General features: G+C 33.3%; 1 protein-coding gene across 5 annotated transcripts; it reads left to right on the top strand.

Annotated features, from left to right (window-relative positions):
- Nucleotides 1-1,334: 1,334 nt before the first annotated feature.
- MFL1 (Mitochondrial substrate carrier family protein) lies at nucleotides 1,335-15,636 on the top strand. Of its 5 annotated transcripts, none has more exons than XM_083076214.1 (2): nucleotides 1,335-2,626; nucleotides 15,619-15,636. In XM_083076214.1, exon 1 carries the CDS (start codon nucleotides 1,489-1,491, stop codon nucleotides 2,620-2,622), a length of 1,134 nt encoding a protein of 377 aa, XP_082932340.1. In that variant the 5' UTR covers nucleotides 1,335-1,488; the 3' UTR covers nucleotides 2,623-2,626; nucleotides 15,619-15,636. The 5 variants fall into 5 exon arrangements, with proteins under 5 accessions (XP_082932340.1, XP_082932337.1, XP_082932348.1 ...); XM_083076211.1 differs by lacking the exon at nucleotides 15,619-15,636 and adding an exon at nucleotides 11,426-11,594; XM_083076222.1 differs by lacking the exon at nucleotides 15,619-15,636 and adding an exon at nucleotides 5,238-5,255.
- The last annotated feature ends 9,879 nt before the right edge of the window (nucleotides 15,637-25,515 follow it).

Genomic DNA, 25,515 nt, shown 5'->3' with positions numbered 1-25,515 from the left:
GATTTTGATATCTTATCATGGTGGAAAACAAATGGGTTAAAGTATCCAATACTTCAAGCAATTGCAAGGGATGTTTTAGCCATTCCAATCACTACTGTAGCTTCTGAATCTGCTTTTAGTGTCGGCGGTCAAATATTAAGTCCTAATCGTAGTCGACTTAATCATACTACCGTAGAAGCTTTGATGTGTACTAAAAGTTGGCTTTGGAACTCAGACTATCTAGGTAAATTAATAAAAAATAAATTAGCATTAATGGTCAATTAGTAATTTTGTATCAATTCTAATTAATATTCTATATTTGATGTTTGTAGGTGCTAAAGCCACTAAAGAAAAAATTACTTTAATCAATGAAAGTGAATCTGATGATGAAGGTATATTATATTTTAATATTACAAATTTTCAGTTTCATTTATCACATCTAAAGCTTATTTTTTTTGTATGCAGGTGGATTACATGCAAGTGGAATTACTGAACATGTGCAAAATTAATAGATGTTGTAAGTGAATTTTAATTTTATTATTCCAATCTAATTTTTCAATTCTAATTTTTAAAATTTTCATTCATAACTCGATTCTAATTTTTTATAAATTGTCTTATGATAGGTGGACTGAAGCTTAATGACATTACTCAACATTTTTCACTTGCAAGATGAATTTCAATTTTTATTTGAGAGATTTCAGTTTATTTTGTTATTTCAACTCAACATTGTGGTTGTTTATTTGTGACATTACTCAACATTTGTGGTTGTTTAATTTGTAAGATTTTAATTATGTGTAGTTATTTATTATGATGTGAAATATTTGTAGTTGTTTAATTATTAACAAGTCTCTTGATTAAAATATGAGATAGACAAATAACCCAATTATCATTGTAATATGATATAAAGATAAGTTAAAAATATTTAAATTTTTTTTTTTTTTTAAAAACAATTATTTTTTAAAAAAATTTTTTTTTACGGGTACGGGTACGGGTACGGGTATACCCGATACCCGACAGGGACGGGAATGAGACAAAATTTACATACCCGATGGGTATGGGGACGGGGACGGGTATGGGTTTGAGTTGCGGGGACGGGGACGAGTATCTTAAAACCCGTACCCGCCCCGCCCCGTTGCCATCCCTATACGAAGACACACATTATAATTAATTTTTAAGCAAAGTTTTTGCTCACTCAAAATTTAAAGAGGTATATGGCATGCAAATAGATTGGGAAAGGTCAATAATTTTCCGTTAAAAAAAAAAAAAAAAACTAGTCCATGTTATCAACTTAAGGCAACTGGGGGTAGATACGTGCATAGACAAATAAAAATCCAGGAAGAAAATCAGGAAATTTTGGTGCAATTAATTACATTACCCTTTCAAACCATTTGACGTAGCGATAGAACAAAAGGCAAAACGACGACGTTGCGGTTCATCTTTCTTCTTCTTGTGCGTTTTGTGCAATCCATCCTCACCTCACAATCTCAGACTCTCACCGAACACTCGCCAATGGAGGCGAGAGTGTCCTCCTCTCTGGGCCTCCCCTCCCCAAAACCCCACCAAATGTGCCTCTCAACCCTCACCGACTTCCCCTCTCTCCTCAACCACTTCTCCCTCCAAACCCAATCCCCCCCCTTCGCCTCCACCACCTCCTCCCACCCCCCAAACTGGGCCCGGCCCACCCCCAAGGCCCACCCGCCCCTCTTCAAATCCCTCTCCCTCCTCGACCGCGCCCTCATCGGGGCCGCCGCAGGGGGCCTCGCCGGCGCCTTCACCTACGTCTGCCTCCTCCCCCTCGACACCATCAAAACCAAGATGCAAACCAAAGGCGCCGCCAAAATTTACAAAAACACCCTCGACGCTGTCGCCAAAACCTTCCACTCCGGCGGTCTCCTCGCCTTCTACAGCGGAATCTCCGCCGTCATTGTCGGCTCCACCGCCTCCTCCGCCGTCTACTTCGGCACCTGCGAGTTCGGCAAGTCGTTCCTCGCCAAAATCCCCGCCTTCCCCGCCGTCTTGATCCCCCCCGCCGCCGGCGCCATGGGCAACGTGGTCTCCTCCGCCATCATGGTCCCGAAGGAGCTCATCACGCAGCGGATGCAGGCCGGCGCCGCCGCCGGCCGCTCCTGGCGCGTCCTCGTCCAGATTCTCCAAAACGACGGCGTCATGGGCCTCTACGCCGGGTACTCCGCGACGCTCCTCCGCAACCTCCCCGCCGGCGTCCTGAGCTACTCGTCCTTCGAGTATCTGAAATCCGCGGTTCTGAAAACGACGGAACAGAACCACCTGGAACCGGTTCAGAGCGTCCTCTGTGGGGCCCTTGCGGGTGCCATATCCGCCTCGCTCACGACTCCTCTGGACGTGGTGAAGACGCGCTTGATGACGCAGGTGCGCGGAGAGGGCGTGGGGAAGGTTGCTGCGGTCATGTACGACGGCGTTTCGGCCACCGTGAAGCAGATTCTTAAGGAGGAAGGGTGGGTGGGGCTGACACGTGGCATGGGGCCTAGGGTTTTGCATAGCGCGTGTTTCTCCGCGTTGGGCTACTTCGCTTTCGAGACCGCGAGGCTTGGGATTATGAGGGAGTATCTTCGGAGGAAGGAGTTGAGTGAAAGGGAGGCTCCCGTTTCTGCTTCCGCTGGCTGACTTGGTAATTTTGTTCTTTTTTGCTTAATTTTTTATGTTGGTTTTTGTTTCGTTTTTCAAGGGATGTTGGTTGATGTAGAATATGAGTATGCGTATTTCAGTAGCAAAAAAAAAAAAAAAAAACTAGTTATTATGGATAATGTGGTAGGAACAACGAAGGTTATCTTTTTGTTGAGATTTGTTATAAGTTATAATGGATACAAATTGCAATAAAGTGGTGTACTTTGGCCTGTTTCTGGCCTTGTTGGAGGAAGTTTATTTAGGATTGTTTGAGCAATGATTCTAGGGTATTCTGTTTCTGAGATTTGTTTAGAATAAGGCACGTGAAATGGATTTCTCGGTGGATAATGAATGCATAGCAATATCAATTTGTTATTGGATGCTCATTGGTGTCTTTATTGTTCTCTGCTTCTCTCTTGGATTGTTAGTCGCACACTTGAATTGTTTTGTTTCTTTGAAGCTAGAGCAATTATACTTTTGTATTGATTATTGACTTTAGTCTTGTGAATTGAACAGTTTGTCATAATGTTTCTTGAATTGAACATGTTCCAACCGAGATAGGGATACTCTTTCTTGTGATGCACAATGCTTGTGTTAAAACTCCATGGACCATTTTTGTGCATAGATCGTGATAATGTGTAGGATCTACTTTTTTGTGAGGGGTTGGGGTGGGGGGCATCAGGAGAGGGAAGGGAATGCTAATTTCTCAGTTTTGTAAGAGTTATAATTTTTTTACAAAAATGAATAAGGGGTGACTGGGAGATTACAGGGTAATATCTATTCTTGTTCCTTTCATTTTAAACTGAAAATGTATGCTGCCTTTCGTTAAAACTCTTTCACCTGATCATACTCTTATAGGTATGACAAAGTTAACAATGTTTCATATATATCACTAATAACACTGTCTTCAGGCTACAGCTTCTTCAGTTATAGTAGAACTATTAACTAAATTTCAATTTGGCTGTCTTGGTGGATTTTGATTTGAATTTTATCAAGTATGAGTGCAGAATTCTTCTAATAAAATGAACTATTCATTATATGTATTTCAACCCTATTGAAAGTGGAGTTTTCTCAAGAATGAATGACAATTTATGACTAGAGATTCTAGAGTTTTTACCTTTTTAAAAAATGACCATTTTTTCTTTGTGTAGCTGAATAAGAACACGTGAGCAACTGTTATTGCTATTCTGCTATCTAATATGTTAGTAGACCATTTAACATAATCGAATATCAAATTTAAGAGAAAATGCTCAGGTTTTTGTGGCAGAAAATTACTCTGTAGACTATAGAACATGGGTGAAGAATCTTATCCTACTATAGCTAATTAAAATGCATACTCCAAACCTTCAAACTCTAAAATTGCTGAAGTGCACTCATATCCAGAATACAGATTGATAGTTTGTTGTTTGACTAGTACATTAGTTGATACTTGAGAGGTGATATATTGTTTCTGACTTTTGGATTTGCTGAAATATGTCTATTCTTCATTCTCCCTATATGTTCTAGTTGATTCTTATTGGTCATATGAAAATTCTTTTTTGTTGTATTTTAATTGAATGTATTTCTGGAAAGCCTAATAGAGGGAACTGGGTATTGAGCAGTAGAAGCTAGAATCTGTCAAAATAAATTATAAGCAAGCAATTATTTTGCGATTATGAATTTAATGCTTGGAATCATAGGACCCGTTTTAATGGAGTGGCAGATGGTGATTTGTTTCTGTGTAACAAGGGAATTATTGAGTTGACAGTGAGAGATTAATTCCTTTTGAGACAGAGATCACTGAAGTGGATTTTGCCTCTTCCACTAAAGGTTTTCTTAGACACAGTGAGAAACGATGATTAGGCACAGTTTTGGGCTGGAAGAAAGTTGGGTAGCTTTTGTTCTGTTGTTGTGAGTGCATGACTGGTAAAATTGTTTTTACTTTTATTCTGAATGAGAATTTTGGTAATTTATCTTTAGATTATATATCTATCTATTATTGTGAGCCATTGCAGAATAGTTCCTCATTTTTTAATAGTTCCTCATTTTTTTTTTCTGTAGAAAAGTTAAATATATAATGGTTATAATAGGTGGTTTTACTGGATCCTAGGCTTGGTGCAAGAAGTTTAGGATTGTCTCAATAATGATTCTAGAAATTTTGTTTCTAAGATTTGTTTAGAATAAGGCAGATGAATTTCTCTATGCATATTGGATGCTCATTGGTGTCTCTATTGTTCTTTGTCTTTGCTTCTCTCTTGGATTATTAGTTGCTCACGTAAATCATTTTGTTCCTTTGATGCTAACAATTATATTTTTACATTGAATATTGAGCATAGTCTTGTGAGTTGAGCTGTTTGCTATAACATCCCTTGAATTGAGCATGCTCAAACCCTGAGATGGAGATACTCTTTCCTGTGATGTACAATCCTTGTCTTAAAACTCCATAGTGATAGACCATTTTTGTTCATAGATTATATGGGTAAACATTTTATTCTAGGGAATGTTTGACTCTAGGGGTGGGGTGTTCAAGGGAATTTTGATCAAGTTGAAACTTAATAACGCCAACCTATGAAAATAGGACCAGCAAACATTATTTGATATATCGCAATGTTGCTGATATGTACAACTTTCTATAGTCAGTTTGAATGTGGCAGGTTACTAGCAGGCATCACTATTTAAGATGGAATGCAAAACCTTCACATTTTAGATATCAATCGTCTTGGCTTAAAAATTGTTGAGAGAAATGGTAAATGGAGAGAACATATTCCTTGTGTATTGCAAAACAAAAGATATGTTTATATACAAAGTAGTGGGCCTAGGCCCATGAGATAAAACTATATCTAACACTCCCCCTCAAGCTGGTGTATATAGATCATATGCACCAAGCTTGTTACAAATATAATCATTCCTAGGACCCCGTAATGATTTGGTGAAGACATCTGCCAACTGATTAGTAGAGTTAACAAATTGAGTAGTAATGTCCCCAGATAAAATCTTCTCACGAATGAAGTGATAATGTATTTCAATGTGTTTGGTCCTCTCGTGAAATACTGGATTTGAGGCAATGTGAAGGACAGCTTGGTTATCACATATGAGAGTCATCTGTTTAACTTCGCCAAATCTTAGTTCTTTGAGCAACTGTTTGAGCCAAATAAGCTCACAAGTAGCAGAGGCCATAGCACGATATTCTGCTTCTGCACTAGATCTTGCCACTACATTTTCCTTCTTACTTTTCCAGGAAATCAAGTTATCACCAATAAAGACACAATAACTTGAGTTGGATCTCCTATCAGAGGGAGAGCCTGCCCAATCTGCATCTGAGTACCCCACAACTTGAGTATGATTGTAGCCATATAATAAATCTTTTCCTGGAGCACCTTTGATATACTTTAGAATGAGGATGACTACATTCTAATGTCCTGCACATGGAGAATTGAGAAATTGATTCACCACACTAACCACAAAAGAGATGTCAGGATGAGTTACCGTGAGATAATTCAATTTCCCAACCAATCTTCTGTACCTCTCAGGATCTGAGAAAGGCGCCCCCTGACTTGGTAGAAATTTAGCATTGGGATCCATAGATGTATCAACGGGCTTGGAACTCATTAGCCCAGTTTCCTCTAAAATATCCAATGCACACTTTCTTTGAGATATTACAATTCCATTTTTAGATTACGCTACCTCAATCCCCAAGAAATATCTAAGTTTACCAAGGTCTTTTGTTTGAAGGTGATGGCAAAGATGTTTTATCTTAGAAATACCATGATGATCACTGCTAGTAAGAACAATATCATCAACATATACTATCAAGTAGATGCACCCAGCAGTTGAATGTCGATAAAAAACAGAATGATCAGCTTCGCTTCGAGTCATACCAAACTGTTGGACTACGGTACTAAATCTACCAAACCATGCCCTTGGAGAATGCTTAAGACCATAAAGTAATTTGCGCAGATGACATACCAAATCGGAAGACTCACCCTGAGCAACAAACCCAGGAGGTTGCTCCATATTAATTTCCTCTAGTAAATCCCCATGAAGAAAGACATTTTTAACATCCAGTTGATAGAGAGGCTAATGGCAAAGAGCAGCCATGGCTAAGATTAATCTGACAGAGGCCATCTTGGCAACGGGAGAGAAAGTGTCGCCATAGTCTAATCCAAAAATTTGTGTATAACCTTTGGCGACCAAACGAGCTTTGAGTCGATCACTGGTGCCATCAGGGCCAACCTTAACTGTAAAGATCCATCGACATCCAACCATAGACTTCCCAGGAGGCAAAGAAACAAGATCCCAAGTACCATTGTTCTGAAGAGCACACAGGTCATCAATCATGGCTTGTCTCCAACCAAGGTCGGCCAAGGCATCACCTACAGTTTTAGGAATAGACACAGAGGAAAAAGAAGAGAGACAAGTATATTGGGATGGGGATAACCGGTGATAACTCGGAGTAATATAATGAGGGGAAGGATTACGAGTAGAACGATTACCTTTTTGGAGGGCAATAGGGAGGTCAGATTCAAGTGGTTGGGCCGGATGGGATGAAGATGGTGGCACTGAAGTAGAGTCGGTTGGGGGCCCAATGGGAAGGCTGGAGCGTTGCCAACGATGATAAACTTGAAATGGAGGCAGAGGTGGTGGGTTGGGTGACACAACAGACATAGGAGAAGTATCAAAGACAAGAGGGGTGGTTGAGGGGTCAAGGACAGGTGCATGAGAAGAGGAAGTAGATGGAAAATAGAGAGAAGACTCAAGAAAGGTGACATCAACTAAAATCAAGTAACGACGAAGGGAGGGTGAGAAACATTTATGCCCTTTTTGAGACCTAGGATACCCTTAAAAGACACATTTGTGAGACCGAGCAGATAGTTTGTCAAGATCAGGACTATGATTATGGACAAAACATGTAGATCCAAAGATGGGAAGAGGTAGAGGGTGGAGAGGTTGATTGGGGAATAAAATAGAGTGAGGTATTTGAGTGTTGAGGATAGAAAATAGCATTCGATTGATGAGATAGCATGCGGTGAGAACATCACACCCCAAAAAGGTTGAGGAACGTGACCATGGAGTAAGAGAGTACGAGTGGTCTCAATTAGGTGTCTATTTTTGCACTCAGCCACCCCATTTTGTTGAGGGGTATATGCACATGAGGTCTGATGAAGAATACCATTGGAAGCCATGTAGGCTTTAAAGGAGTGAGAGAGGTATTCACGAGCATTATCACTATGAAAAGTACGAACAGAAACACCAAATTGATTCTGAATTTCATTATAAAAAGATTGAAATATGGAAAATAATTCAGAACAAGATTTCATTAAAAATAACCAAGTATATCGAGAGTAATCATCAATAAAAGTTACAAAATATTGAAATCCTAAAGTGGGCCTAACTCGACTCGGGCCCCAAATATCAGAGTGAACTAAAGCAAAAGGAGACAACGTTCGGTTGGGGATACTCCGAGAAAAGGAACTACAACTGTGTTTGCCTAATTGACACGACTTACACGACAAATGAGACAACTTAGACAGACGTGGTACAAGGTCTTGAAGCTTGGCAAGGCTAGGATGACCTAATTGAGCATGGATGAGAGAAGGGGAACCTGTCACCAAACCAATAGGAGCATAAGTGTGTAGGTGATAAAGGCCATGAGACTCACATCCGGTGCCAATCATCTGTCCTTAACTCTGGTCCTGTAAGACAATAAAATATTTAGTAGAAGAGATAAGACAATCAAGAGAGCGAGTAAGACAATTAAGGGATAATAAATTAAAAGGAGACTCTAGGAATTAAAGAACATTGTCAATGGAGAAAGAAGGAGAAAGATGGACAGTACCAACACTATGAGATGTGGCGCGAGAGCTATTAGCCATAGTGATAGAGGGTAAATAACCACAAGTAGAAAGAGATGAGAAAAAAGACCGATTACTAGAAATATGATCGGTAGCACCAGAATCGAGGACCCAAGGGCCAAGAGAAGTGGAGTGAGTGAGACCAACAAACGAAGGGCCTGTGTGCGCAACAAAAGTAGTGGAATTGGAAGCTTGACGTTCCTCATACCATTTAAGGAAGTCATGGAAGAGAGCTGGAGGTTCAGAGCCAGAACTATCAGAGGGGGTAGCACCATATGAAGTGGAGACAAGGGAGGCAGCGTGGGCAACAACAATAGCAGGGCAAGTGGGACGACCATGTAAGATGTAACAATGGTCAATTGTGTGGTCCAGTTTGTGACAATGATCACACTTGGGACGACCTTTGCCCGGTTTGTAAGAATGCTAACGATCATCACATTGAGAAATTAAAGCAAAGGAGTCACCAGTGGGAGCTGAAGAAGGTATGTCAGGGGAAAACTTGCAGGGCACACGCAACAGAGTGGACCAAGCCGAGTTCAAGGTAGGCACGGTCCGAGATCCCAAAATCTAATCACGAATGGAAGAGTACTCATCAAGAAGCCCATACAATGCCATTAACATAAAGAAAGTTTGATATTGCTCTAGTTCCTTGGCAGGAATGGCATCAAGAGGCAAAAGTTCATTGAAGTCATGTAGAAGGCCATGAACTTTGCCCAAATACTTAGCCATGGAGCCCTCAAGGCGTCGTGGAGAAATGATATTCTAGAGATTTTGACACACACCATAGAGGCGTTGAGTATCATTGGTGTACAATAATCGTGCATGTTCCCATACATTAACACATGTCTCATGAGCACGAAAAATTTGTTTTAGGGAGGGATGCATGGTCGACTTAAGGACACTGCAAATTTGAACATCAATTTTCGACCAACGAGCACGATCCTTCTCATCAACAGAAGTAACTGTTTAGGCAAAGTGAGCAACATAATCTTGTCCCTTAAGCCAAAACTTGATATTCGAAGCCCAAGTGTTATAATTGGTTCCATCTAACTTGTCAATGGAAAGGGGGACATTGGCATAGTTAGTAAAAATAGAGGAGTCAGGCCGAACAGTAGTAGGGGAAGCCATATATGCTGGAATAGGAGAGAGAAACAGCAACAGGAGAGAGGAAATGACCCGAGAAGAAAGAGATCCGTGACAAACAAGGTCCGATCACAACAAATAGTAGATCAGGCTAGAGGACGTCAGGGTGAGTCCGACGTTGAGAATGCTGCTGGAATGGTGGTCGGACGCGTCGCCACGCGTGGCGGCAGGCGGGGGGGAGAGAGAAAATGGAGCAAGCACGAGATTGGCGCGTGTGGGCGTGTGCGACCTCCGTTCGCTAGGCAACAGGCAGCGTTGGGTTTGCCGGAGCAAGGCGAGCTGGGTGGTGGGTCACTTGCCGGAAAACAAACGACGGTGGCGGCAGTGGCAGTGAAAATAAATTTTGGAAAATAGGAAAAAATTGCCGGAAAGAAGCATGGCGAGGTGGGTAGCCGAAAAACAGAATGAGACATGTTTTCCGGGCACCAATGAACAATGGGTCCACTAGAAAGTCAAGGATTAGGCTTTAGATACCATGTTGAGAGAAATGGTAAATGGAGAGAACATATTCCTTGTGTATTGCAAAACAAAAGATATGTTTATATATAAAGTAGTGGGCCTAGGCCCATGAGATAAAACTAAATCTAACAAAAATAAAACTACATATACATTGTACAATAAAAGATTATGAAATTAAGTTTCTTGTAATAATGTATTTTGCTAGTCATTATTTTAAAATATGATTTTCCTTTTCTCAAGGTAAATTACCATTCGCCATAGTTATTTGGTGTTTGACGAATGCGTCCATCATATCTGCCATGGCTTATAAAGGTTTGTGGCGATCATAGGGGATATGGCTTTTTATTTTTTTAAAAAAAACATTTTAAGGTTTATGGCCTAGGCCCAACACATTTTAGAAAAACCCCAAACGCTTCTGCCCCAAATGCAGAACGAATGTGGAATGCTGTTGCTCCAAATCCTGAATGTTGTTGCTGCCTTAGGATTCTTTGAGCCTTCATTCAACTCTGATGACCTAAACCGTGGAGGCCCCTCACTCCTCACTCCTCACTCCGGCAAACATTGGAGTGAGATTCAAAACAAAGTTTTTTTTTTTTTTTTTTTTTTTTGTGTTTTTTATTCCTTTTTTTTGTCCAATTTTCCTCATCTGTTCAACTATTTTTCATCTATTTTGTTCTATTTGAGTTTCTATTTTCTATCTTTTCTATTTCTTCTTCATATGTTGCATCTGGTTTGAGTTCCAATTTGTTATAACATTGAAAATTACATTGACAAAAGATGAAGGGAATTATGAGGATGAGAAGAAAGATTAAAACTAGATTAGTAAAATGTGTCTTGTTGTCTTTCAACTTTTTTGTTGTGTTCTAATCAATTATGTTTATGAGACTTTAATGAATTAATGATATTGGTGTTTTGATATTTAACTACTTGATATTTTGTTGTTTAGTTTATTTATGCCATTTGTAATTTCTTTTTTGCTTTTTTTTGTCTGTATGTTTATAATAATATTAATGTAACTTTTGTTAAGCATTATACTGTTCAATAATTTTATATTAAATGTGAATTTTGTAAATTAAACCGTTAGATTGAAAGTTCATATTACTTTATATGTTTATATCAAATTTTGTTAAAATTGAACAATAACATGAAGGTAATCAAAATAATATTCATATTTTAGGATATTTTGACATGTATATATTATGTCAATTTTGTTTTATAAGAATGAAGGATTAAATTATTTTGGATTAATATAAAATTTTGTATGTATGATATAAGAGTAAATAATTTTTAATCTAATGATTGAATTTATAAATTTTATGTCAAAGATCATTATCCATAACCTTGCACCGTATATTTTGCACTTCCAGCAGTTCATGTAGCCTGGATCCAAAATTAGAATTTGAAGCTAATCTTTCAAAAACTCTAAATATGTACTTTTTGAGTTGAAATACCAACTATAATGTGCATTAGAACAGAAAATTTAAATAGCTTGCGAAGAAATACAAAAAAAAAAAAACAAGAAACACTAAAAAATCAAAATAGGTTCACATTCTCCATTACTTTTAATTGATCAATTAGAACAAGCCAAAAACAATAAAAATGAATAACATGTTACTTTTGTTTGGAGATGACCAATCAAAGAATCTTAAATAGAAATTGGATTAGACAATTTAGAATCCCAGACTGCTATATATCTACATTATCCTCCATTCCATATTTCAGTCTTTGTACAATTTCTAAAATATTGGTGAGACAGCCGTGAAAGAAGAAATCTGCACTTATCATTTCCTGGTGGTGGTTGTGGATCTTAATTTACCAGCAACTATGTTTTTATCTCATACGAGAGAAATCAACAATATACAAGCCAATTTAGGGCCTGTAAATCAACTTTAGGAACAATCCAAATCAAATAATAGGCTCATTCTGAACATAAATCTATTAATGTAGGGAGAAGTTTACTACTGTATCATTCATTTTTCTTTGAAATTTATATATACATTTAATGGTTTAAACATAACAAAATAAACATGTAAATTATAAAATAAGTAAATGAAAGTGAAAAACAGGAAGCCTATGAATTAGGATGTTTGTGAAATAAATTAAAGTTGATATGCTTTCACATTATGTTTAGTGTTGTCTTAATAGTTCATATTCATATGTTTTAATAATTTGTTTAAATCTGATGATAGACTCTATAAAAATATAATAAACAGTGTTTTTTTTTTTTTATGAAAATGAAAATATGAAGAAGAGTTTAGACTTAAATTATGAGATGAGCATTAATTTTAATAAAAAAAATAAGTTGATAATTTTATACTTAATTTATGGGACAAACATTTTTACCAAAAGTATTTTTTAATAAAAATTACATACAATAAAAAAATGTAGGTTTAACTTAAAAGATAAAATATAAATAACACACGGATGAACATTCATTTTAATATAAACAAATTGATAATTTTTTACTTAATTTACCGGACAAACTTTTTTACCAATTTTTTTTTTCTAATGAAAATTAAAATACTATAAAAAAATTTAAACTTAACTTATAATATAAAATATACAAAAGGATAAACTTTTATTTTAATAAAACGAATTGATAATTTAATACTTAAATTTACAGGTCAAACTTTTTAACCAATATATTTTTTTTCTAATGAAAATTAAAATACGATGATAAAAATCTTAGGCTTAACTTATATGATAAAATATAATATAACACACCGGATGAAAATTTATTTTAATAAAAACAAGTTGATAGTTTTATACTTGATTTATGGGATAAACTTTTTTACCAAATATTTTTTTTATCAAAATTAAAATACTATGAAGAAGAATTTGAGTTTAATTTATAAGATAAAATATAATATAACACCTAAGGTTGAATATTTATTTTAATATAACAAGTTGATAAATTTATACTCAAACATTTATTTTAATGAAAACAAGTCAACAATTTTGTACTTAACTTATGAGAACCAAAAAGAATTGTAACAAAATTGTTTTCTAATAAAAATTTAAATATTATGAATAAAAATTTAAGTTTAACATATAAGATAAATATAATATAACAAACGGGAATAATATTTATTTTAATAAAAACAAGTGAATAATTCTATTCTTAATTATATGCTAAAAAATAATGAATATTAGCAAGAAAAAAATTACATTAGCATAATTAACAATTTTTCCAATAATTTTTTCTTTCTAAAATATCATAAATACTAATTATAAAATGATTATTTATTATGTTAATTTAAGAAATGTAATTAAACATAATTTTACATTAAAAAAATAATACTATTTTTAAGTAAATATTTTTAAAGTAAAATATTCAAAATTTCTAACCCAAAAAATTTTCATCTAAAATAATATTTTTATAAAATAAAATAATAATACATTAATATTGTAAACTGTAATAACATATTAATACATTAATTATTAATTACTTCAGTTTTAAAATAAATTTAAATAAAAAATTACATTAATATAAAATTAGTATATATAAAAGAAATAACTTCTTTTGTAATATCCTAAATTTCAGATACAATATTCTCAATTTTATTATTATCATACTATTTTTAAAATAGTAGTCTAAATTTTTAATTGTTATATTTTAAAAAACAAAGAGAATAAGTACAATATTTTATATAATTACAATACATTAAAATTTTTATTACCAAAATTTTAGTAAACTAAAATGGAATTATATAATAATTATTCCTAATTTTATTATCATTATCTTATTTTTAAAATAAGATTTTTAATTTTTAGTTATCATATTTAAAATAAATAGATAAATACTGATGTTTTATTTTTGATACCTTATAAAATTTTATATTTTCAGTAGAAAAAAATGTATAATATTTAATTATATTATAAATATTTATAATAACTTAATTATTATAATTACATACGAAATAAATTAAATATATTATAATTTATAATTACTGTGGCTTCACATATTTTTAATAGTAATTAAATAGCTTTTATTAAAAAAAAAAACTTTATCCGAACAAATCGTAAGTAGATAAGATATTGCAGAAAATTAGTTCAATTCCGCAGTGTTCAATTCCGAAGCAAATTCTGCAGTAGATATGATAACACGTATAGTTATAGTTCAATTCCGCAGATATTATAGTTCAATTCCGCAGTAAATAACTTGTATTATAGTTCGTAGATAAGATAAAGCGTGTTCAATTCCACATTAAATAACTTGTATCAAGATATTATAGTTAAATTCTGCAGTAAATAAAATATATCAAGTAGGGGGAGGAGACTTTTATCTCCTTTAAATTTTTATTTTATATATGATTATATTTATTTAATGTTTTTTCATATTTAATTAGTAAGGTGTCTCTAATTTCACTTACTTGTTTAATCTATGATATTTTTTAATCTAAATAATTAATGAGGTGTGGTTAATTTGTGTTATTTAATTATTTTATGATGTTTATCACTATCATTTACTAGATTAATTTTTAAAAAATATTCATTATACATTCATTATATTAAATTTTTAAAAAATTAAAAATATTTAAACTTATTTAGTTTACCTATTTTTATATTAATATTAACTCTAATATAGTTTGTTAAAGTATCATAAGTTCATCTTGTTGTTATTTCTTCATGTATTTATAAAGATAAATATTACTCTATAGCCATAAGAATGAAAGTTGAATTAATTTGTAGTTAGAGGTTTACCTTGGGGATTTAAATGAGTAAAAACTTAAGGTGAAATAACCTTTAATTATTTGTTATTATAATGCTCATTTATCCTGAATAGTCACTACAAACATAATTCAAATTTTTATTGTATCAAAGAAGAATAAATATATTCATTTAGTATTGGTTAAAAATATTTCTATGTATATTGTTTAGTTATTGATATTTATTGGATAATTATTCTCACTCCTTATTTTTCTTGTTTAAAATATTTAATTAATCATAATGAAAAATAGATGGATCTACCAAACGTAATAGGCCCTTTCGCTTCCGTTATTACTGCAATTTTTTTGGGTACCAATTGGGGCATGAACGCAACTGCAAATGCCATTACATTTCAGGGCATAGGAGTATCGAATTTTGTATTTTCACCAACCCAACAAAATCCTATTATCATAGATGGCTAAATAGTAGTCACTTTTTATATACCTCCAACAAATCACGTTAATCTTATAGTAAACTTATATCAAACTTATATCAAACTAACATGTAAATACTATAGTAGGAGTGTGAGAAAAAAAAAATAGTTTGTAAATAAGTATGTTATTGTAGATAGTTTTGAATAGTACGTAATGTAATTATAAGCTAACTATATATAAACAAGTTCACAAAATCTTCCTTTATTTTATGTATAATAATATTAATGATATATACTTGTGTTAACAACCTATATATATATATATATATATATATATATATATATATATAATATTATGTTTAATATTATATAAAATTAGGTATTACATTTTAATGGTATCAGAGTGACGTTTTATGTGTAACTTGGGGAAATGTGCTAACCATGTTTTTAGTATGATAAACTAACCTATAAAAATTTCAGATGGCAGGAGGAAGAAATACAAAACTGATAGAGGTTGTGCAAGCTATTAAGGACATGGTTGCAGCCTTGTTAAGAAGTCAAAGATTAGAAGGACTGGGTGAATCACAAGGATCGATTGAGTTTAGGAGAAATAAGCCTTCCTATTTTGACGGAGGCTATAATCCTAAAAAAGTTGAATTATGGATTAAGGAAACAGAAAAGATATTTAGAGCTATGTGTAACATCCCAAATTTTATTCAATGAAAAGAAATATTTTTTTATGTATTTATTATGTGAATAAGTATTTTATTTATGTATTTTACTATTTACGTATACGTATTTTACTATTTATGTATACATATTTTTACTATTTATGTATACGTATTTTACTATTTACGAATACGTATGTATGAATAGTATTTCACTATGCAATTGCACAGTGAAGGGCGGCTGCACGAGGGACGCGGGTTCAAATTTTATAATAAATTTGAATATAATAATGAATAGTGCATAGTAATTTATAATATTATTTTAATGAATAGTGCATAGTGCATAGTAACTTCAAAAATTCTATAAATAGGGACTTAAGGTTTTGAAAATTTAGAATTCTAGAGAGAAGGAAATTATGGAGAAATAGAGAGAGAAAGTAAGAGAGAGAGAAGGAGAAAGAAAAGGAGGTTCTGCTCTAGTGTCTTGTTTAAGGAGAAAGAGGAAGAGATTCTGCCCTAATTCCGATTCCTTTTAAGGAAAGATAGAGAGGAGGAGATTCTACCCAAATTTCTGTAAACCCAGGTAAGGGGGGAGTGGGAAACCTCGCTTGGGGGTGTGGGAATAATTGTTAAATAGTTTGTTTGTTGGATTGGCTCCCGATCCCTTGCCTGTTGTTTATTTCTTTGAATATGTATTATTGATGTGTTTTGTTTTATATCTTATTTATTTACATATTAGAATCTGTTATTTGAATGGAAGGCTAAGCCTCCTAAGTATTTATAAATTTGTAATCTATTATTTAAATGGAAGGCTGAGCCTCCTTATTATCTTATATTACCTTTTAAGCTTCCTACTTTACTTAAAAGATCTTAATATATTATTATTGAAAAATATGATACCTAAGCAACCTCTGGACTGTTGGATTGTTGGACTGTTGGACTGTTGGACTGTTTGGACTGTTGGACTGTTTGGACTGTTGAACTATTGGACTATTAAATTGGATTATTGAAATAATTCTTAATTATGAAATATGAATATGATATGTGTAACATGCTAAAGGTTGAGTCTGTGAATGTATGACATGCATCATATGCACATATTACTCCAGGTGTGCCGCTGAGGCCGCATACCCACGACTAACAAGGTGTACCTTTGGGTCACCCACGATATGCTAACGAGGTGTATGAACACCAATGATAGGTGTACCTTAGGGTCACCGACAATTGTATAGGTGTACCTTTGGGTCACCAGTGATAAATTCTGAAACTTCCGTATGGCGCCACATGCATACATTAGTGAGTCAAGTCAAGAAAATCATTATACATAAGCATATATGTGAGATTGATTATATATGTGAATTATATTGCGTGTGTGTGTGCTATTTAACTTTTATTTCTATATCTGCAACTGAGTGAGAAGTTTCTCACTCCCTTGTCATTTTTGTGTATATTTAAATTATGATGCAGATAATTAGCATGAGGCTGAGAATGTTGGTGGTGAAGCTTAGGCTTCTGTTTGGGTTTCGCTCTGATAGGATGTGACATCGGGATTAGCTAGACTTATTGTTAAATTATTATTATTTTTCTTTTGTAATTTTTATGTTATTTATGTTGAAAGTGTGTATTTTTGTCATATTATAATTTTACTAAAAGATTATAAGTTAATTCCTAACTAGGAGGCTCTGCCACCTTTACTGGGATTAATTTATAATCTTTGTTTTAAAATAACTTCTTGAGTTTAATATTTATGTGTATGAATTATGAATGTGCATCTTCTACCTTATGATACTTATTGTTTTATATCATTCTATGAAAATCTTTTATAAATATAGTTTATGTTTATTAATGATGTTGGGGTAGAGGGTGTCACATTTAGTGGTATCAGAGCAAGTCGATTTTATCAACCATGTGTGTTATGTGCTTATCATGACTCTGTTGTGTACTCTGACTATGTCTTGTTTGTTGTGTATTATGATGATGATGTTCGTCCTGTGTTGATATTGTTGAGTTTGAGATTGTTAAGTTAGTTTGTAATCAGAGGAATGATAATCATGATAGTGTTAGCCAACTCGAATTATTAGAACCTTGGATGGGAGGTGATATATTGAGTGTACTAAGAGTTTATGATTGGTGAAGTTTCTGACATCTATAGTTGTAGCAGGTTGAATCTAAAGGTGGTTGTCTCTTTGGTGAGAGATCGAAATGATGGTAATTCCCTTAAGTGTTATTATTGGTATGTTAATTATTTATGGTTTAGGTAGCATGAGAGTTGTTTTGATTGAGAAAAGTAAGGAGAGACTTGAATGAGAAATTAAGTAGTGAATTTGGAAAAAGTTGAGGTATTTTGTGGCATTAGATATATTGATACATTATTGCTATTTGGTGTCGAAAATATTTTCATTATAGTTTGTTAGGATAGTATGAGTATTATATCGACAAAATTTATATTTTGAGGTCTTTATGAAGAATATGGCTTTAGATATTATCTTTTCAATAGAACTAGGATAAGATGAAACAAAAATCTAGAACTTCAAGTTATGACTGCCTTGGTGATTAGAAATTTAGTAAGCATTGAATTTATTAGTGGTGATATTTGAATCTTTAGCTAAAGAGATGATCTCTTGGAAATCTTATGTCTTCATAAAGAGTTGTAGCTTATTCACTTAACTTTCGTTTGAGATAAGTTTGAAATCACTTGGATGAATACAACTCTGTGTGTCAGGCAGATATATGCTATCATGATATTTTGAGTTGTTAGGTATAAAAATAGATTTAAATATGATATTTTGAGGTTTTGTATTTGATAGGTCTATTAAAATGATATAATGCAGAGTAGTAAAAGTTGGTTCTTGTACATGCTATAGGATGTAAGCAATGATCAATTCATACATGCTTAGGAATGATATTTATGAAAAAGGTATTCTAATATGAATATGTATATTTTTAACTACCCAAATCATTTCGTTGCTTACTTCTTTGAATTACTTACTATTACCTTTGACTGAATTGACTAGAAAGGAGTTACATTAGTATGGGATAACAATTGAGGAAGTAGTTTTCAAACTCTTAAGGAAAGATTGACTAGTGTTAATATTACTAGATTTTAGTAAGATTATTGTGATATATAAATATGTCTCTGAAAATAGGTTTAGGAAGAATATTGTGGCAAGAAGAAAAGATAGTAGCTTATGTTTCTAAGAAATTGAAAATTCATGAGAGAAATTACCTTACCCATAACCTTGTTAGCGACTTTGTCATTTATACTAAGATTTGGAGACACTAACTATATGATTCTATGGTTGAGGTATTTAGTGATCATAAGAACCTTAAATATATTTTGACCAAAGGGGTTGAATACGAGATAAAAGAAATAGTTGAAATTTCTTAAGGAATAAAATTTTGATCTTATTATTTGGCTAAAGCCATTGTGGTGATTGATGTTTTGAGGAAATCTTTATCTTTCATTATGATTAGAGAGATGAATCTTTTTGGCTCAAATTAGAAATTTAAGTTTGGATTATAAGGTTACTTCTAGTATTGTGAGATTAAGTATGAACAACGAATGGATTGTTGAAGAAAATTATAGGAGCATAATTAGTTGATTTATTTTGGTAACAAGTTATAAGGCTATAGGTTAAGGTGATGGATATGATTATGACTTGGGTGAAGATGAAATGGTGAAACTAGAGAACTGATATGGATACCGAGTGTACATTATGCTTAGGTACCTGATCTTTAGAATTGATCATAGAAGAGTTTGAATTGGTTGTAGATAGAGTAGTAAAATTAGTGATCTGATATGTGTATCTAATGCTTAGGTGTTGATGTTGTGGCAAATATCTGGATTACAATGATAACCAAATTATTATTTTGATGATTTAAGGATTGAATTTGATTGCAGAATTTAGAAACTTATGCTTGATGTGTAAGATTACCCTAGTAGCATTGAATTATTTATGTTGGAAGTAACTATCAGATTAATAGATGAGATTAGAGGAACTAGGAGTTAGATCCTTTATTAGTGACCCAAATAAGCAAGAGATTAGAAAGGACACAGTTGGATGTTTAGTTATAAAACTTGAAAGGACATAAGAGAACTCTTAACATTTATTTAGGAGTTACTAAAATGTATCAGAGTGGCGCAAGGGAAGCGTGATGGTCTAATATGGAAAGAGAAGTAGAGAACTTGAATCAAGATATGGAGAGTGAGTTTAAATTTGGAGTGGATGGAGTTTTGAGATTTAAGGATAAGTTGTGCATTCCTAGTGTGCTAGAATTTAATAAAGCAATCCTAGAAGAAGGTCATAAGAGTATCTTTAGTATCCATTCAGAAACTACTAAGATGTACCAAAATCTTAAGGAGATATTTTGTGATCTAAGATGAAGAGAAGAGTAAAGCAATTGTATATTTATGGTTAGCATACTAGAAGTTTTTAAGAATCTTGTAGCACTTAGATGCTCCATTTTGGAAGTAAGATGGTGAATAGATAGACCCTAGTGGAAGATTTGTCTAAGACGCTTAAGAAATTGATTTTGTTTGTGTTTAAGTGGATAAATTCGTCAAGATCTTTCCCTAAGCAAATCCTTTGAGGAAATTGATAAAAGTTGTACATCAACAAGGTAGTGATGTTGCATAAGAATTAGAAGTAAGAATGCGAAGAGTTTACCATTGCAAAAATTTCGGGGACGAAATTTCTAAAAGGAGGGGAGAATTGTAACATCCCAAATTTTATTCAATGAAAAGAAATATTTTTTTATGTATTTATTATGTGAATAAGTATTTTATTTATGTATTTTACTATTTACGTATACGTATTTTACTATTTATGTATACATATTTTTACTATTTATGTATACGTATTTTACTATTTACGAATACGTATGTATGAATAGTATTTCACTATGCAATTGCACAGTGAAGGGCGGCTGCACGAGGGACGCGGGTTCAAATTTTATAATAAATTTGAATATAATAATGAATAGTGCATAGTAATTTATAATATTATTTTAATGAATAGTGCATAGTGCATAGTAACTTCAAAAATTCTATAAATAGGGACTTAAGGTTTTGAAAATTTAGAATTCTAGAGAGAAGGAAATTATGGAGAAATAGAGAGAGAAAGTAAGAGAGAGAGAAGGAGAAAGAAAAGGAGGTTCTGCTCTAGTGTCTTGTTTAAGGAGAAAGAGGAAGAGATTCTGCCCTAATTCCGATTCCTTTTAAGGAAAGATAGAGAGGAGGAGATTCTACCCAAATTTCTGTAAACCCAGGTAAGGGGGGAGTGGGAAACCTCGCTTGGGGGTGTGGGAATAATTGTTAAATAGTTTGTTTGTTGGATTGGCTCCCGATCCCTTGCCTGTTGTTTATTTCTTTGAATATGTATTATTGATGTGTTTTGTTTTATATCTTATTTATTTACATATTAGAATCTGTTATTTGAATGGAAGGCTAAGCCTCCTAAGTATTTATAAATTTGTAATCTATTATTTAAATGGAAGGCTGAGCCTCCTTATTATCTTATATTACCTTTTAAGCTTCCTACTTTACTTAAAAGATCTTAATATATTATTATTGAAAAATATGATACCTAAGCAACCTCTGGACTGTTGGATTGTTGGACTGTTGGACTGTTGGACTGTTTGGACTGTTGGACTGTTTGGACTGTTGAACTATTGGACTATTAAATTGGATTATTGAAATAATTCTTAATTATGAAATATGAATATGATATGTGTAACATGCTAAAGGTTGAGTCTGTGAATGTATGACATGCATCATATGCACATATTACTCCAGGTGTGCCGCTGAGGCCGCATACCCACGACTAACAAGGTGTACCTTTGGGTCACCCACGATATGCTAACGAGGTGTATGAACACCAATGATAGGTGTACCTTAGGGTCACCGACAATTGTATAGGTGTACCTTTGGGTCACCAGTGATAAATTCTGAAACTTCCGTATGGCGCCACATGCATACATTAGTGAGTCAAGTCAAGAAAATCATTATACATAAGCATATATGTGAGATTGATTATATATGTGAATTATATTGCGTGTGTGTGTGCTATTTAACTTTTATTTCTATATCTGCAACTGAGTGAGAAGTTTCTCACTCCCTTGTCATTTTTGTGTATATTTAAATTATGATGCAGATAATTAGCATGAGGCTGAGAATGTTGGTGGTGAAGCTTAGGCTTCTGTTTGGGTTTCGCTCTGATAGGATGTGACATCGGGATTAGCTAGACTTATTGTTAAATTATTATTATTTTTCTTTTGTAATTTTTATGTTATTTATGTTGAAAGTGTGTATTTTTGTCATATTATAATTTTACTAAAAGATTATAAGTTAATTCCTAACTAGGAGGCTCTGCCACCTTTACTGGGATTAATTTATAATCTTTGTTTTAAAATAACTTCTTGAGTTTAATATTTATGTGTATGAATTATGAATGTGCATCTTCTACCTTATGATACTTATTGTTTTATATCATTCTATGAAAATCTTTTATAAATATAGTTTATGTTTATTAATGATGTTGGGGTAGAGGGTGTCACACTATGAACTGTTGTGATAACCAAAAAGTTAACTATGCAGTGTTTATGTTAGTAGGAGAAGCTGAATATTGGTGGGATAGTACAAGAAGATTATTAGAAGGAGGAGGAATAATTATTACGTGGGAAGTATTTAGAGCTAAATTTTTTTGAAAAATATTTTACTAAGAGTTAATCACCTATACACTGCCAGTGTAAAGTTTTTTTACACTGACAACCAATCATATCTTTTAAAAGTGCCATGTCACTGTCATATCATTTACATTTAATAGTGACATGGCGCTATTAAAAGATATGATTGGTTGCTAGTGTAAAAAAACTTTACACTGGCAGTGTATAAGTGATTAACTCTTTTACTAATGATGTTAGGAGGGCCAAGAAAATAGAATTTATGCAATTGAAACAGGGGAACATGACAGTAGGAGAATATGCTTCTACGTTTGAGGAATTAGGAAAATATTCTACTTTCTTTTATCATCATGATGAGAGAATGAAGTGTATAAAATTTGAGGATGGACATAGACCAAAATTAAGAAAGGTAGTAGGGATATTAGAAATTTCTGATTTTCCTACATTAATACACAAGTGTCGTTTTCTGGAAGGTTTTGATCACAATAAAGATAACATACCAAAATCTTTTGGTCCTCAACTTAACAAGAAAAGGAATAATGAAGGAAAACCTTATGATCGACAACAATGGAAACCATAATCTGCTCAATTTGCAGGAAATTCCAATAGACCTATGAATAATCAGTTTAAGTGTCTTAAGTGTGGATAGAGACATTATGCTAAAGACTGTCATCTCAAAAGACCTATCTGTTTCAAGTATGGAAAGCCTGGTCATGTGTTTTTTGAGTGCGGACAACCAAAGCCACACACAAATACTTTTGGATCCAAACCAAGACCTTCTACAACAGGGAGAGTTTATACCATGACTAGAACTGAAACTGCTCAAACAATGATCTAATACAAGGTAAATGTTTCATTAAAGGTAAAAATTTGAATGTACTGTATGATTCAGGCGCAACTCATTCTTTTATCTCTAATAATTGCATTCAGCACCTTCAATTGTTAGTCACTTCTTTAGAGACTAATTTAATTGTTTCAACCCCTACAAACAAATTTGTAATTGCCGATAAAGTTTGTTTAGACTGTCCTTTTTTCATTGATGATAGAAAATTTCTTGTGAATTTGATTTGCCTACCTTTATCACAATTAGATATGATTTTAGGCATGGACTGGTTGTCTTTCAATCATGTCTTTCTCAATTGTGTAAAAAAGTCTGTAATGTTTTTTTGATTCTAAGGACCTATCGATTTCATTTTCCAAACCAATAAACAAGTTTTCATGGAGTAAGGTTTAAGGATATTTAATATTATCTTCTATGGAAGCCAAAGAGGAAGTTGATCTGAAAACATAGCTGTTGTTCAAAATTTTCCTAAAGTTTTTCCTAATGATATTCCTAGTTTGCCACCTGACAGAGAGATTAAATTTTCAATTGATTTAATGCCTGAAACTGGACCAATTTCAATGGCACCTTATAGGATGTCACATTCTGAATTAGCTGAGTTAAATAAACAATGAGAAGAACTGCTAGAAAAACAATTCATACTCCCTAGTGTATCACCTTGGGGGGGCTCCTGTCTTGTTAGTTAAAAAGAAAGATGGAAGTTTTAGGCTATGTGTAGACTATCGTCAATTAAATAAGTTTATCATAAAGAATAAATACCTTCTTCCTAGGATAGATGATTTGATGGATCAATTGAGAGGAGCAATTGTGTTTTCTAAAATAGATTTAAGATCAGGATATCGTCAAATCAAAGTGAAAGCAGAAGACATACATAAAACTGCATTTAGAACAAGGTATGGTCATTATGAATATCAAGTGATGTCTTTTGGTGTGACCAATGCTCCTGCAGTGTTCATGGATTATATGAATAAAATTTTTCGTCCATTTTTGTGGTGGTCTTTATAGATGATATTCTCATATATTCTCGAACTCATAAGGAGCATGAAGAACACCTTTGAACTGTTCTACAAATCCTGAAAGACAAACAACTGTATGCCAAACTTTCTAAGTGTGAATTTTGGTTAGAGGAGGTTAAGTTTTTAAGACATGTGATTTCCAAATATGGAGTATCTGTGGATTTGTCCAAGGGATAAGCAGTTCTACTATGGGAACCTTTAAAGACAGTGACAAAAATCCATAATTTTTTGGGTTTGGCAGGATATTATAGAAGATTCATTAAAGGATTTTCTAAAATAGTCATGCCTTTAACTCAACTCACTAAAAAAGGACAACCCTTTGAGTGGATAGAAAAATGTGAGAATAGTTTTCAAGAACTTAAGAAAAGATTAACCACTACACCAGTCTTAGCCTTACCTAATCCTAATGGACAATTTGTATTTTGTGATGCCTCAAAAATGAGATTAGGGTGTGTTCTTATGCAAGATAAAAGGGTAATAACATATGCTTCTAGACAATTGAAATCTCATGAAAAGAATTACCTAACTCATGACCTAGAACTAGTCGCCATTGTTTTTGCACTCAAAATATAGAGACATTATGTGTATAGTGATAAGTTTGATGTTTTTAGTGATCATAAGAGTTTAAAATATTTGTTTGATCAAAGGGAACTGAATATGAGACAAAGAAGGTGGATGAAATTTTTAAAAGATTATGATTTTGAATTACATTATCATCCAGGAAAAGCCAATGTTGTGGCTGACGCATTGAGTAGAAAATCTTTACATATCTCTTCATTGATGATTCATGAGATGAATTTGATAGAAAAATTTAGAGATATGAGTTTGTCAACTGTGGTAAGTCAGGATAGAATACAATTGCATTCAGTTCAGATTACTAGTGATTTACATGGACAAATAGGTGAGGCTCAAGTAGTTGATAAATTCATTCAAAAGAAAAAGAGATTGTTGGGAAAAAAGGGTGGTGAAAAGTTTAATATAGATCAAAAGGGAGTTTTGAGATTTAATGATAGGATATGTGTGCCTAATGATTTAGAAATTAAGAAAATAATTTTAAATGAGGCACATAAGAGCAAGTTGAGCATACACCTTGGTTCAACAAAAATGTATCAGGATCTCAAGAAAATGTTTTGGTGGCCTAAAATGAAAAAGGAAGTAGCACAGTATGTAG

The sequence above is a fragment of the Cajanus cajan genome, chromosome 1 (assembly GCF_000230855.2).
Source record: "Cajanus cajan strain Asha chromosome 1, NIPB_CcT2T_4, whole genome shotgun sequence".
In the NCBI taxonomy this organism is placed as follows: Eukaryota; Viridiplantae; Streptophyta; class Magnoliopsida; order Fabales; family Fabaceae; genus Cajanus; species Cajanus cajan.
The sequence above is the reverse complement of the archived record's forward strand: the minus strand, read 5'-3'. Positions and strand labels throughout refer to the sequence as shown.

What these genes read in the sequence shown, in the direction of transcription:
- MFL1 (XM_083076214.1), top strand. Translation starts at nt 1,489, where the DNA reads ATGGAGGCGAGAGTGTCCTCCTCTCTGGGCCTCCCCTCCCCAAAACCC.